At 36.5% G+C, this 15,890-nt stretch overlaps 1 protein-coding gene across 3 annotated transcripts in view; it reads left to right on the top strand.

Moving 5' to 3' along the window:
* Positions 1–15,890, top strand: part of RNF145 (ring finger protein 145) — a 51,869-nt gene that overhangs the window by 17,508 nt on the left and 18,471 nt on the right. For all 3 annotated transcript variants that reach the window (XM_074360996.1, XM_045513108.2, XM_010950314.3), the window contains exons 4-5: positions 8,073–8,164; positions 14,025–14,260. In XM_074360996.1, coding sequence (XP_074217097.1) covers positions 8,073–8,164; positions 14,025–14,260 — 328 coding nt within the window. The remainder of the gene's footprint in view (positions 1–8,072; positions 8,165–14,024; positions 14,261–15,890) is intronic.

Raw genomic sequence — 15,890 nt, 5'->3', positions numbered from 1 at the left:
TACTTGCTGATATCTGTCTTTTTCAGTATAGCCATGATAGTGAGTGTGAAGTGCTATTTCATTGTAGTTTTGATTTGCATTTCTCTGATAGCTAATAATGTTTAGCGTCTTTTCATGTGTTCATTTAACCATTTGTAAATTTTCCTTGGAGTAGTATTTTGTTCAGATCCCTTGCCCATTATTTAACTGGGTTATTTGTCTTTTTTAAAAAATTGGGTTTTAGGAGTTCTTTGTATATTGTAGATACAATCCCTTATCAGTATGATTTACAAGTATTTTCCACCATTCGGTCCAGTCTGGTTATATCAAGGCAGAGTGTAGTGTGGTCCTGAGAAGGAAAATCAATACTTGGATAATTTAAATAATTAATTTGATTCTTCAGAAACTGGCTATAATGGAGAGGGAGGGATAAATTAGGAGTTTGGGGTTAACATATACATACTACTATATATAAAATAAACAAGGACTTACTGTATAGCACAGGGATCTGTATTCAATATCTTGTAATGATCTATAATGGAAAAGAATCTGAATAAAAATATATATGTCTGTGTATATATAACTGAATCACTTTGCTGTACACCTGCTGTACACAACATTATAAATCAACTCTACTTAAGTTAAAAAAAATCAAGAACAGCAATAAAAAAACTGAATATAGAAAAAGACATTTGCAAGTATTAATTTCTTAAAATGAAAATTTCATAAACTCTGGAATAACTGGGTCTCTCTTTTCCCCTAATATATATAGAAGCATTACCTGTTTTATTGGGCTTCGCTTTATTGTGTTTTGTAGATACTTCGTTTTTTACAAATTGAAAGTTTGTGGCAACCCTGCTTCGAACAAGTCTGTAGGTGCTGTTTTTCTAACAGCATTTGCCCACTTCGTATCTGTGTATCACAGTTTGGTCATCCTCACAGTATTTCATACTTTTTTGTATTCTTATTGTATCTGTTATGGTGACCTGTGATCAGTGATCTTTGATATTACTATTGTAATTGTTTTAGGGCTCCACAAACCTCACCCATATAAGACTGCAAACTTAATAAATGATGTATGTGTTCTGTCTGTGCTACCAGCTGGCTGTTCCCCCATCTCTCTCCCTCTCCTTGGGCCTCCCTATTCCCTAAGATACAATATTGAAATTAGGCTAATTAATAATTATACAGTGACCTCTTAAGTGTTCAAGTGAAAGGAAGAGTCACATGTGTCTCACTTTAAATCAAAAGCTAGTGATTAAGTTTAGTGAGGAAGTCGTGTTGAAAGCTGAGATAGGCTGAAAGCTGGGCCTCTTGTGCCAAACACTTAGCCCAGTTGTGAATCTAAAGGAAAAGTTCTTCAAGGAAGTTAAAGTGCTACTTCAGTGAACACCTGAATGATAAGAAAGCAAAACAGCCATATTGCTGATAATGGAGAAAATTTCAGTGGTCTGGATAGAAGATCAAACCAGCCACAACCATCCCTGAAACCAAAGCCTAATTCAGAGCAAGGCCCTTAACTCTCTTCACATCAATAAAGGCTGAGAGAGAGGAGGAAACTGCAGAATAAAAGTTTGACCTACTGCTCAAAAGAGATTCCTTTCAAAATATTTCTCCTCTCTGACAATGCATCTGGTTGCCCAAGAGCTCTGTTGGAGATGTGTAACAGGAATCAATGTTTTCATGTCTGCTGACCAGCATCCTTTCTACAGCCCACTGATCAAGGAGCAATTTTGATTTTCAAGTCTTATCATTTAAGAAATACATCTCATAAGGCTATAGCTACCATAGCTAGGGATTCCTCTGATGGATCTGGGCAAAGTAAACTGAAAACCTTCTGGAGGGAATTCACCATTCTAGATGGCATTAAGAACATTCATGATTCATGGAAAGAGGTAGAAATATCAACATAAGCAGGAGTTTGGAAGAAGTTGAGTCCCAGCCCCGTGGGTGAGTTTGAGGGGTTCACATCTTCAGTAGAGGGAGTCTCTGCAGATGTGGCGGAGGTAGCAGGAAAACTGGAATCAGGAGTGGAGCCTGCAGGTGTGGCTGAATTGCTGCAGTCTCACAACAGAAACTTTAATGGCTGCTGCTTATGATCATAGACAGTGGTTTCTTGAGGTGGAATCTACTCCTAGTGAAGATGCTGTGAAATTTGTTGAAATGATAACAAAGGATTAAGAATATTACATATTACTTAAACTTAGTTGATAAAGTAGTGGCAGGGTTTGAGAGAATTGACTATAGTTTTGAAAGTTCTGCTTTGGGTAGAATGATATCAAACAGCGTTGAATGCTGCAAAGAAATCCTTTGTGAAAGAGTCAGTCAGTGTGGCAAACTTCATTGTTGTCTTATTTTGAGAAATTGCCACAGTCACTCCAGCCTTCAGCAGCCACCACCGTGATCAGGCAGCAGCCATCAGCACTGAGGCAAGGCCCTTTACCAGCAAAAACATTGTGATTTGCTGGAGGCTCAGATGATGTTCAGTGTTTTTTAGCAATGAAGTATTTTTTAATTGAAGTATGTAAATTTTTTTAGACATAATGCTATTATTGCACACTTAGTAGACTACAGTATAGTGTAAATATAACTTTTATATGTACTAGGAAACCAAAAAATTTATCTGACTCACTTTATTGTGGTATTCACTTTATTGTGGTGGTCTGGAACTGAACTCTCAGTATCTCCAAGATATACCTTTACTCGCATAATGAAGCTGATTTTCGTTAAGTGAGTAAAAACTTATTTAGAACATGTCTATAAAATGGATATAACTTGCAGTTCAGAAGATTTAAACTTTAGAAGATCCATGGGCTCAATTAGTATAATATGAACATTAATATTCTAATTGAACTGATTAGAATTTAATAAATGTCAGGTCTTTAATTTTTAAAATTCTAAACTATGCTTTTCATTTTGAATAATGTAAGGAATGTATTTTTGAGTACCAATCCTATTTTAAAATTGAGACTATGCCGAATTACCGGGAAAAAAAGAAAAACTTGACTAACTATCGTGATCATCTGTGAGAGTGTGGTCATGGTTTATATCCATACTTAAGTGTTTTTCTCTAAAAATTTTAAACTGCATTTATTCTTAAATTCTTTGTTTTATTGTTCGACTTATGAACCAATATATCAATTTTATATGTGTATGACTTTAGTTAAGACTTAAGCCTGTGGGTTTCAAAAGATGAAAGGATACCCTTTTCATCCTAGTTAGTCTTGGGTAAGTAACTATGATTTCAAATGTAAAACATTTTCCTGTGAGTTACTTATGTGCCAGATACAGATCACTAGCTCTCCATTTTATGAAAGCTTGTAAAATTCAAAGCTGTAGATGAGGATTTCTCTCTTTCAGGACTTAGCATTTTGGGCCAGGTCATTTGCTGTGGGACAGTTGTGTGCATTTTTATTATGAGACGTTAACAACAACACTCTTTCTCACTATATTGCATAGCGCTACCTTCCCCACAGTTGTGAAACCAGAAAGTATCCCTAATTGCCAAATGTTACCTCCTGGGGAACAAAATTTTCCTCATTTGAAAACCACTGCTGTTAGATGAAGGAATTGTAAAATGAATTTTATCATTATATACTCAGCTTTTAATTCTGACAGGAATAAAATTGACCCATTTTGGTGTGTGATACCATTTACTTCTTTTGAACATTATCAAAACCAGCATAAAATATTTAGTAGGTGGTCAGAAAGAAGCTGAAGAGAGAAGTGGGATGGCAGGGTGGCAGAGAAGGTTTAAATAACGAAACCCTAGGGAAATGAACTATTCAGTGGTTAGCACAGTTCTTAGGGTGTGGTGGGTACTCGGTGCAGGTGTTTGAACTTTTCAGTGTCTGGGAATCTCTTAAATTGAACAGTGCCTTTTGTTTGCACATATTGCATAAGATAACTTGGAGGCCTTACCACTTTGTTCTGTGTAAAAATGGATTAAGTTACTTTGGTTCAAGTGGTCAGAATGTACAGATTGTTCCAAGGTTGCTCAGTGACTCAGCCAGTTGCTTAAGAGGCTGTTGGAAATAAAGGTCTTTAATCAGGTGATGAATTGGTAAGCTCCTAGATTTTGTTGTTATTATTATTTTTTTATAACTCATACGCTTTTCTTTATAGCAAGAATTTTTCCAATTGTAAGGTGCCCCTGGGGCTCTTTTTATACATTACGCATATTCATTATGCCCCAAAATTGTTACAGTCAGAGGAGAGTAGGCAAGCATAGGAGGTGTGGAGAAGTGGATTTTCAGAGTGCTTGGCTTATTAGTGCTCAGGGCTAACTGTCCGCGTTGCACAAGTTGCACAAGTGAAAAAAGAACTTTGAGAAGGGGAAGATCTTATTCAGTCACAGGTAAAAGGCAGGAATTCTTGCTTCTGACCAAGTAAATACATTCTCCCATTGCAATCTTATAAATCGAAAAATTCTAATACTGCTTTTGAATGTCTCATCTGATTCAGTCTTAAAAATAAGTTATAAAATTTTGTTAAAATTTAAAATTTCATGGTTCTTGCCTCAGACTAAATTTTGGCCTAAAATGACTGGTGGAATTTTGGATAATTCCTTCTCTGGATCCTTCTGACTTAGGTTTACTGTCTTGTTTTTGTTTGTTTGTTTGTTTGTTTGTTTTTGTGTGTTGTAAGTGAGCTACTCTGTTGAGACTGAGTACCCAAGAATTTTCACTGCCAGCATGAGATACCCTGAAGTTGTACATAACTTAGATACAGAGATTTTTGTTAATGTTGTTGTTTTCTTGAGCTTTTTTTGTATAGTTTGGGACGCAGTGCCCAGATTCTTCTCTCAGAAGGGACAACTGAGTAGCAGCTGCTTGGCAAGACTGATAGTTTAGCCTTCACCAAAGCCACTGCCTGGCTCTGGCATGCCAAGCTCAGCTGGCCCAAAGAGGGACTGTAGACTTTGTGGGCCTGGCTGTCTTTACTAAGGTGGGGCTTATTGGGGAGTCAGCCAAACAGAAAGATTCTGAAGATTGTCTTGGGAGACAGGATTTGAGCAGAGGGGAGAGGGTCTAAGGTGCCTAGGGAAGATGTTAATTTCTGTGGTAGGATGATTGAACCAGTGTCTCAGGCTGGGCAGTAATGGGGGAGGTTGCAGCATTGAAACAGAGCTATTCGTTGGGTCTTAGAGGAGGGCATAGTGGGAGAACTAGTGGAAGGAAACGGCTGAACATCAGGATGTGTCATTATGACCTAAGTGTTGATTATTCTGGAATGTAGACCTCCTTTAGTGTCCTATAACAAGTCACAAAGTAATGAAATATGGAAAGTGAAAACTAAAAAGAAAATCATAAAAAGAATTAGAAAGTTAAGAGGAGACTTAAAACAAAAATAACCAAAGGAACATAGGGTAGGATAAGAGAAAAGAAAATAGTTATATTAAACCCTTTTATAATAACCATATAAAATAGAATGAGAGGTAAAATAAGTAGAATAAATGATATTTAAAATAAAAAGTAAAAAGCAGAAAGAACTAGTGAAATGAAAAAGTGAAAAATGGATTGAAAATTCAATAAAATTTTGAAAAAAAAGTCACAACATAGTGTATTTTTCTTACAGAGTTTATCACAATTGTAATTAAATAATTGTTAGGATAAGTATGTGTTTAATGTGTGTCTCCCCTTCATGTGTTGTGATGTGTAAGCTATGCTAATAGCAACTATATCTTTCTTGTCTATTGCAGTATCCCCAGGGCCTTGCAGTGTGCTAACAACGTGTATACAGCAAATTCTTTTTTTTCCTTCAGTTTTTAAAAAAATTGAAATATAATCGATTTACAATATTGTGTGCAGATTTTTTCTGAGTTAAAAAAGTATAGGGAATGTTAATTTTCCTTTAAAGTTTTGTTATGTGAAATTAGAATTTAAGATAAGAGAGTAAAGAAAGGCCAAGAGATTTTTAAAAAGAGAGTAAACTAAAGTAGGCTAGTAAATAAAGCGAAACAATTAACACATGTCTGAGCAATAAGAAGTTCTTGAGTAATGTTGAGTGTGCTGAGTTTTATTGTAAAACATCAATAATATGACAAGAGCAGAGAGAAAACCCGACAGGGATCTGGCCTCTGCCATCTCCTCCCCTTGATCCTCATTGTGAGAGCTCCTGAGACTGAGGCCCCTTCCGGCTTTTCCCTGTGGGATGGTGCTCCTTTTTCACTGAGGTGGAATTCACATCACAAAATTAACCTTTTAAAGTGGACAATTCAGCGGCATATAGTTTGTTCGTTGTATGCAACCGTCACCATTGTCTAATTCCAAAACATTTTCATCCCCCCAGAATGAAACCCGCCCCCGGCAAGCACCAATCTGCTTTCTGTCTTTATGGGTTTTCCCAGGCCTCTTTTTAAACTGGATCTATTTGAGAGGTACATGCTGTGGCCAAAAAGAAATTATTTGGCTTTAAAGGCCTAGATACTACTGGGACTCAGTTAGATCTCTTTTAAAGATAAGTTTGTTTCTTTAATAGCATTTTCAAAGACTTCATAATTATAAGTGGTATTTATATGTGTATTTTATTTTAAACTTCATAATTCTCTTTTAATTCTTTAGCTTTCTATCCTAAAACTAAATAAACTATAATAATTACACTGATGGTTCCCTCTAGTGACCTAGTAATCAGATATTTATAGGTCATTAGCACATGTAGTATTTGTGTCTCTACATTAAAATAGGGTTTCAACCACTGACCTTCTGGACTGATAATTCTTTGTTGTGGGAGCTGTCCTGTGCACTGTAGAATGTTTTGGTAACATCTTGGCTTGGGTGCCGGTAACACCCCGCCAACCCTTCCAAGTTGTGACAACTAAAAATGTCTCAGAGATTGCAGAATGTCCCCTCGGGGGCAGAATCATCCCTGGTTGACAACCACTGCATTAGAATCATTCCTCTTGAGAATTTGACTTTCTCTTTCAGTAGAAAGATACTGTTAATACATTATTTGTTAGAAATAATCATCTTGGAGTGACAGAGGAGAATTGCTAAATCACCTAAGAAGCTTAGTCATTCACTGATTTTTTTTTTGTAATTGTTCCCAAAACTACTTTAAATTTTTTATTTTAGTTTTTAATTTTGATTTTTGGCAGTACTCTCCTTCCTGATTATGTAAGGGTCATTTTTTGTATTGGCTGTGTTATGCTAAAGGAGTTCAGCTTGATTGCCTAATAGGAGGTAATTTCATGGAAAAAGTAAATACAGCCATATGAGTTTTTCAGAAATACTTGAAATGTTCAAACTGTACAGTGAATAGCGTTCAGTGATGAAGAAGAGAGGGAGAATTTTTTTAACACAGATTTTTCTACTTTGATGTCAAAAGAACTTAAGACAACCCTGTTCTAGTGTTACCACTAAACTTACTGATAAGAAATTAAATTCTCCCTTTCTGTGCTTCCTGCCTGTGCGCTAAAGTTCTGTTTTCTCAGACTGTGAAGGCTCTTTGGCCACTACTTAAATCTTAAATCACTGCTTAATGTTAAATTACTTCTCAGCAATTAATGTCAAATAAATTAAATTTAAAAAGGAGTGTTTGATTTGATGTAAAATTTATTTCAAAATAAATTTGTCGCCTACTTAAATATTATAATTCTAATTATAGTTTTCCTGTAGACTTGAAAGTGACAGTCTTTAAGGATTTCCCTGCCTCAAGCCAGTTTTCTATTTTGTGGTTTTACCTGTAACTAATTAAGTATAATTGGGGACAAAACTTTGGGGAAAATAAGACAGTAGGGATGATGGAAGCTAGCCAAAAGAGGGGAAATTTAATGTAATATTACTAGGTGTTATCAGTTAAGTAGTAGGGTTGAGAGACGGCATCTCAACTGGCTTTTTACAGGCCTAAATTATTTAATAAATCCATGGGAAGAAATAAAACCCCCCAAAAGTGGAGCTTTGGCTGTCTTTTCTGCATAGTTAAGTTCATCCCTGTATAATTTTATGTACCTAAATTTTTCCTTAGTACAGATGTGCAGAGAGGTGTTATTAACGTAATACGTGTTTTACAAGAATACTGTGCTTTAGCTGCTTCTCTCTCCCCTAATGTACTTGGAACGTACCTGATACATTCTTACCATTTTATTTTTTTAGGGACTATGTTAGGAGTGAACTGGAGTCCGCCTATGAAGGACCAATGTATTTAGAACCTCTCTCCATGAATCGGTTTACCACAGCCTTAATAGGTAAGTATCATAAAAGAATTAGAAGTGTAGATAGGAACCAACCAGTCTTAATTACTATCTTATAAAATTGGTGCATACTTAATACAAAAAAATTTCGAAGACTCACTCTTTCAGAATACAGCCATTGTTAAATGTTATATTTTCGTGTTAGTCTTTCTTTCCCCATTCATAGGTGTTTCTTATTTTGTGTATTTATAATCGCAAGTGGCTTATAGTTGCTTGTGTTTTTTTAAGGGTATTTTAAGTTTTGGGAGATTAATTTTTAAATAAAGCTGAGTATTACTTTGTGAGATTAAGATGCAGTATGTAATGTCTTAATGTTATTTATTGTTGCTGAAAGCCATCACCCTCTAGTCAAAGATAAAGTATCAGAGATGTCAAGAACTTAGACATGATTGAAATATTCAGGTAGCAGAATGTTAAAAATAGAAGTGTTGGCTAGGACCCCAAAACAGTATAGATACAGTGCAAAGTAAAGTACCAGACCCTACTGGGCCAGAGTTGCAAAAAAGGAAGTGTTGGAGAAAACCTGTATGATTCTTAAACTCACTCATGTACAGGGTGTTAAGAGGTTGAATGCTGGAGTTTGAAGGAGGATTTGTTTAGAGAGCTATTTTCTCTAAAATACCTCCTCATCCCTTCACATTTGAAGAATTTAGTGTTGGACCATTTGAAGATGCATATGTTTTTTGTGGCTTGGTAGGATACTGCGGACTGGTGTCTGAGCTGGGCTACAAAGTCTAAATTTGCACGGTCCAAAACCACATGTGGCTCATGAGCATTTGAAATGTGACTAGTCCAAATTAAGATATACTTTAAGTGTGAAACACACCCAGTTTCTCAGACTTAGTACAAAGAAAGGCTGCAAAATGTCTTGTTAATTTTTTTAATATAGATTGGATGTGTGATAATATTTGGGTATATTAGGTTAAATAAAGTATATTGTTAATTAATTTTACTTGCTTTTTTTTTACTTCATGAAATAATGCTACCAGAATATTAAAAATTATGTATATGGCTCATATTATAATTCTAATCTGATATAGAGGCCAACAGTGTGCTGGATGGCTATTTTTGACTTTGGAGTGAAAGTGTCTCATGGGGTTTCTCCTGTGTCGTCTAATCCATGTAAGCAAAGGATGTTAGTTTCCTGTGGACTAGATGAGGGCTGCAAGAGTCCATGGGATTTTCTTAGGTCCTTCTGAGAGGGCCCTTAAAAGGACGAGAAGACTCCAACAGGGATTGAACTTCCAGATTCCCAGGAGCTGAGGAAAGAGCCAAAAACAGTCAGAGGCCGGTGTAGAACAAGCATCCAGGGTACTGCAGGTGAGAGAGGCACAGTGACGAAACAGTCAGGAACCCATACAGTGCCCAGGAGAAAGGAGGTCTGTGTAAATACCCCAACTCTAGGGAGCACCAGCACCATATATTTGTAAGAATATAGTCGAGTAAGAATTTCCTGCTTCCCTCCCTGCTTAAATCTTGGTTAAATCAGGGAGAGAGTGAAATGGTGCTGGCAGAGAAAGAGGAAGAAGTTTGCTCCACCCGCTCTCACAATTGCAGGTTTTCAGTGATCCCGTAGGAGGCCTGAGCTGGAGTCAAGGAAAAGCCTCAAGTTTAAATCAGTTTCAGAGTTTTGTTTATTATCACATTGAGACTGTGAAACCTGTGCTAGATCAGAAGAGTTATGGGACTTGCCTTCGGGGCAGGAGAACACTAGTCGTCACAGAGTGGCTTTTAAGACAGTAGGACACAAAAATGATGTTGCTTTATGGCTATGTCCTGTCAGTTGATGTATTCAATAATGGTAACATCCAAGTATGAAAATATTTGCTAGGTTACAAAGCTCATATTCTCTTTTATTTTGTGATGGATGCAATTTAGTGTAAATCTGTATATTTCCTTAAAAGTTTTCCTGTCAGTGGTTACGACAGTGTGTTTACTCAACTAAGACTCAGTTAATTAGAAGCAAAACAAAATCCATAAACTATTAAGTAGCATTTTTTTCTTTAGACTTTGATTTTAAAGTAACATTCTACTCTATTTCTTCCATTTAACTAATGAACTTTTAATGAAAGACTAAGTAATTTGAATATGCCATCATTTCTTAGGGTCACAGACTTCTTATGGTGGAATCTGAAAATCCAATTGTGATTTTGATTTATTCAGAACTGTCATTTGGAATAGGCACATTGAATTAAACAACTTCTATTCTTCTGGAGCTATATGAGAGAATTCCGCTAATAGTGTGACTCCTTCCTTCTTTCACCTAAATAGGAGGAGGAGCCTTCTCTTAGAATCACAGCATATGAGTCATATGCTTCTGAGAAAGAAGATAAATGAACCCCAGAGCTGAGCACTGAATGTGCTGGCCTAGACTTTTGGAAATTCTCAGAGCTTAGGGGAAGTTTACATCATGCTGAACAAGGAAATTTCAGTATCATAGTTATGAGTACAGTGAAAGTAAGATATGCCAGGATGAAAATTCGTAATTATTCCTAGTATTAAAGCATTTCCTACATGGACTTTATTTCTTTCAGAGTTTTAGCTAATTCTTTAATCAAAGAGATATACTTAACTTTCAAAGTCAAGAAATACCACAATTTTAAGAAGAAAACCAGCTCTCTCCTGTAGCACGCCCTTTCCCTCTCAGGTATCGTCCCCCAGAGGCCTCTCTCCTTTCAGCGCACCATCATGTTTTCCTTGCTGTTCTCTCTTCTGCCCCTTTCTGGAAATCCCGCTAACTGGATAAGGTTCCTTCTGCATTGAGCTTCTAACTTTCTTCCTGTTCTAATTTCCTTTTCTCTTTCTTCCTCTCTCTCTCTGTCTTTTGTTTTACTTTCTGCAATTTCCCAACCTTATCTTCCAGCCCTTTTGTTGTTGCTATATATTTTTAATATCCTGGAGTTTGTTTGCTTTTTATTATGACAGTCTTTTGACTTTCTTAGATACGTCATTTATTTCATTAAAGCTTTCTTTTGTTCCTAGAATTCTCTCCGTTTCCTCTAAAATCTTTTTTCTATTTGTTTTGGTCTTTTCGAAAGGAGAGAGCAGTATTTCTTGAGCTTGGATTAGAATCACCTGGTTATGTTAAATTAAAAAATTATAAATACTGATGCCTAGACCCCATCTGAGGCTGATAAACCATAAGTTTTACATAAATATCAGGGGTCCTTTTTTAATCACCTGTGTTAAAATGAGTTATTAAGTTGTTGATTAGAATCTTTTTAAGCCTTGCCAACTGGTGTGTTTCACAGTTGGTGTTCAGGTGGGGCTGGCTGTTTCGGGGGGGACCCCTAAGTGTGTGTATTTGTAGGACTTTTCACTTGAACTTGGGTCAGTTTCCCCAAAGAGGAATCTGTCTATTTCCTGTAAAGAAGGCTGGTATTGGCAACTAGAGCTGGATGTTGATAAATGTGGCAGCAGTGTTTGCATATCTAGAGAGATCTTATCTTTCTGGGTGCAGACTTTTATTTAATCTCCTCACTCCATTTGGGCACCGCACCTCACCTCTGCCCTGGGTTGTGCGTGGTGTCCAGGAGCCTGTTTCAGCCTCTCCAGAGAGCAAACTTCAGTCTTCTTCCCAGGGTCGGGAAAGAGTAGTGGCCTGGCTAAAATCACAACTGGTTGCCTATATTGCTTTGTTTTCTATCCCCTGAAATTTTGTTGACCTGTCTAACTAGGTGGCCTCTCCTCTCAGTTTTCTTTATTGTTAGAAGTTTTCCTCCTTTTTATGCCTTTTTGAATGTTTTTCATGTGACTTGCATATCAGTTCTTTAAATGCTAAAATTAATACTTTGTGGGAGAAAATACCACATGTATTACAGTAGATTGTTAATAAATGTTAAGCTTGTGTGAAAATGGTTGCCATTTTTGTAGTCTATCAATAATATGGATAGAACACCAATTAAAATTTAAAAATATTGTTTTGCTTTTTATTGCCAAAAAGGAAGAGAATTTGATTCTTAAATTACTTTGGAAGATAACACATTCTAGAATTTCGAGGAAATTCTGAAAGGAGTGATGAGAGGAGACTTGTGCAGTCAGTGAAATGGGATAATGTGGTACTGTCTTCAGAGGAGATCACTGGAAAAAAAGTAGCAAGTTCCGACACAGACACAAACATAAAGATTTCAAAGTATACTAACGTGGCGTTTCAAATTAATAAGAAAATAGTTGGATGATTCCAGTAGCTAGTTTTGAGACAACTGATTGTGCATCTGGAAGAACAGACTTAGATCTTTACTTTTTATCTTACTCTAAACAAATTCCAGATATTTTAATTCTTAAATTAAAGAATGCTAAAAGAAAATATAAGTACTTGTATAATCCTGAGTAGGGAGAGCCATGTAATTAGCCATGGCACCAGAAGTAGAAACCGTTAAGGGTTTGACTCTTTATAAGAGAAAAAAAGTTATTAAAATATTCAGATGACACATTGTGAAAATGCAGTTATATGACAAAAGAGATTAATATCTTAACCAAACAATAGAAGACCACATATCCTAGCAGAAGAATGGGCAAAGAATGTGAACATGCGTTTTTGCCAAATAATTGCAGGTCCTTTTATATACTTACTGGTAATGTTCAATGCCACTGGTAATTGACAAAATACAAATGAAAAAGAAAGCTTAGGGAATATTCCCTGCTCTTCCCTTCCTTAAATTATTTTCACTGTTGGCAAGTCAGTGGGAAAATGGGCACCTTGTTCACTGGGTGTTTTGTTTCTGTAGGGCAATTGACAGTATATGTCAAAAGCCTTAAAAAAAAAAGTTCTGTTCTGACTCAGTAATCCTACTTGCAGGAATTTAGGATATGTGCTCCAAGTAGTTTATGCAAGGATATCATAAATGTACAAGCTTTTTCATAACAAAGCATTTTATAATTATAAAATATTTGGAAATAGCCAAATGCTAATATTATGTCATATACATTCAGTGTAATATGCCATAACTAAGAAAACGCCATGTATGTATATTTATTAGAGAGATACATGCATAGTATGTATTAAATGAAAAAAAGCTGATTGTATGTGTACACTATAATCTCCTTTATGTAAAATATTTGTGTATATTCATATATGTAGAAAATCTGAAAAGGTAACAAATAATATGAATAACTTATTGACCACTGACTAGGTTTCACATACAGTGCTAAGGCTTTACAATGCGATGCTTTATTTAAGGAACCCAAGACATTAACAGTGCTTCCTTGGGTGATAGGACTGTAGGAGATTGAGGTTTTTTTTCCTTTTTACTTCTCTGTATTTTCTAACTTTTCATTATTATAATCATGCATAATCCTCTGTGAGAAGAATTTATTAAACTTTTCAGTTTTAATTTTCATTTTGGAGTCATTTGAAAAGGCATGTGTGGTCTTGTAAAAGCAGTTAAAGATTGAAAACCTCAGAATAAATCTTGTTGCAGCATGATCTTGGACAGGTAACTGTATCTCTTGGATTTTATACTTTCAGTTCTAGATCAGAACAGCTCAATATTGACGGCCTTTGAGAAGGAGCTAAATATATTCAGTAGTGACTGAATTATTGTAATATTGAATTAGACATTAAAAAAAATCTTTCTGTGTATTATATGTGCCACCTGGAATGTGATAAAGACCAGTGATTGTTTGTGCTGCTTTTTTCAAGTCAGTCTTAGGGAATTGGTGCTCAAAATTCACAGAACATGTACATATGTAATTATGGTCAGATGTTAAAATTTGATTTAAAATATCTAAGAGCTCCTCATCCTCATTAGACGTCTTAGAGGAAAGCTGTGTTATCACCCTTATTGACGGTGTTTTTATTTTCATTTTGTGGATACCGGCTGTCAGAACTAAACGCCTTCTCCTCCTGTTGTAGGCCAGTTGGTGGTGTGTACTTTATGCTCCTGTGTCATGAAGACGAAGCAGATTTGGCTCTTCTCGGCCCACATGCTCCCTCTCCTAGCACGCCTCTGCCTTGTTCCTCTGGAGACAATTGTTGTCATCAACAAATTTGCTATGATTTTTACTGGATTGGAAGTTCTCTATTTTCTTGGGTCTAACCTTCTAGTACCTTATAACCTTGCCAAATCTGCGTACAGAGAGTTGGTTCAGGTAAGACTGACACCACACACAGGTAGATAACATTCTAGTAAACATTAAGTTATTGAAGATTTAGTTCACTTTTATCTCACAGTCTAGGTCATGGTAACATTATGTTTGACTAATTAAAAATCACTATTTTCAACCCAGCTAGGAGCATCTGAGGTTCTTTACTAACTTCAGTTGAGTGGCAGGAAAGTGAAGTAAGTGCTTCTCTGGAAGCAGACCGTCTGGGTTTTCACTCTGGCACTGCCGTTTGCGAGCTGTGTAACCTGGGGATAGTCACGCAAGTTCGCTTATCTGTAAAGTGGAACTAATAATAACTGTTGTACGTAACGCATAGGATAGCTGTGAGATTCAAATGAATTCAGTGCCAGGCAGACGATGTTCAATATGTGGTAAGGTTGCTGAAAGATTGGCCCCATCCATGACGAGCCAAATGACTCAGAGACCCGGGTCTTAGAAGAGCTTAGAAGGAAAGAGGCAGCTTTCTTACTTTGCCGGGCAAAAGGGACTCACAGCAGGCAGTGCCTTCAAGACTGTGAACCCACCTTGGAGATGGGGTGGGGTGGTTATACAGCCATAGCTCAAACAATAAAGCATCGATAATAATCAACAGAATCATTTTCTCATCAGAAGACTTAGAGTGGCGCCATGATCCCTTCAGGTGACCAATTCTGTAGAGGCTGTCTATCAGTTAGATCTCTTTATCTCAGTTAGATCTCTTTATCTCGTAAGCACTCAAGGTGTGGTATTGGTATTTAGCCTACTTCGTAAGGTTACAGTTCTGTGACCTTCTCCCTGGAGATGACTCAGAAACCAAGCGTGATTACAGCTTTGATTACTGGAGTTAAGTAGAAACAGTAAGATCAATAGCTTTAGTTTTAATAATGATCCTGGAACTGTGAGTAGCAACTGGTCAGTCAGGTCAGTTGACCGTTTTAAGGGCAAGCGTAAGAATAAGCAAATCTGTTAGCCTAAGTGCAGCCATTTTATTAACCCTTCTTCAGTAACTATTGTGATGAAGACAAGGATAATGTAGAATTGAATACCTAGAGGTCATACCCTGGGTTTTTCCTGATTATAGTCCTACTCTGACTATAATTTTTCTTTATGTTTGTTTAATTTATTTGACTGAAGAGTTAGATAGTTCTGGACTGTAATATGACAGATTTCACTTAGATGTGGTGCTTGAACTGATTTTGCCAACATATCGAGCTTCTGTCTCTCCTACTTCTTCAGCCTTTGCTCTCAGGCAGATTATTCCCAAACACAAACAATAGGTATTCTGGAGATAAATAGCTCTACTTGTTTTAATCAGTAGGTTTCAGTATATGAAACGTAACTTAACAATGACATTGGTATAAAGAGTGTTCAAGTATCTTCCACTTCTTTGCTGAGTGTGTGTGCCCTGAGGGTGCAGGAAGCTTTCAGATTGGCCAAACTGATAAAGCGAAGTCAAGCATTCCTTGCTATTACTGTTGTGGCCCTAGCGGCAGATTTCCCAGAAGAATTTCCCTAAGCTCTTGGCCTGAGCCTGATTCTGCTGATTTCTTCATCTTATATAATGATTATCTTGGGCAACTTGCCTGAGAGTAGATTTTCCAAAGAAGAGGAAGTGATTTTCTCACTTTCAGTGAAG

The sequence above is a fragment of the Camelus bactrianus genome, chromosome 3 (genome assembly GCF_048773025.1).
Source record: "Camelus bactrianus isolate YW-2024 breed Bactrian camel chromosome 3, ASM4877302v1, whole genome shotgun sequence".
In the NCBI taxonomy this organism is placed as follows: domain Eukaryota; kingdom Metazoa; phylum Chordata; class Mammalia; order Artiodactyla; family Camelidae; genus Camelus; species Camelus bactrianus.
The sequence above is the reverse complement of the archived record's forward strand: the minus strand, read 5'-3'. Positions and strand labels throughout refer to the sequence as shown.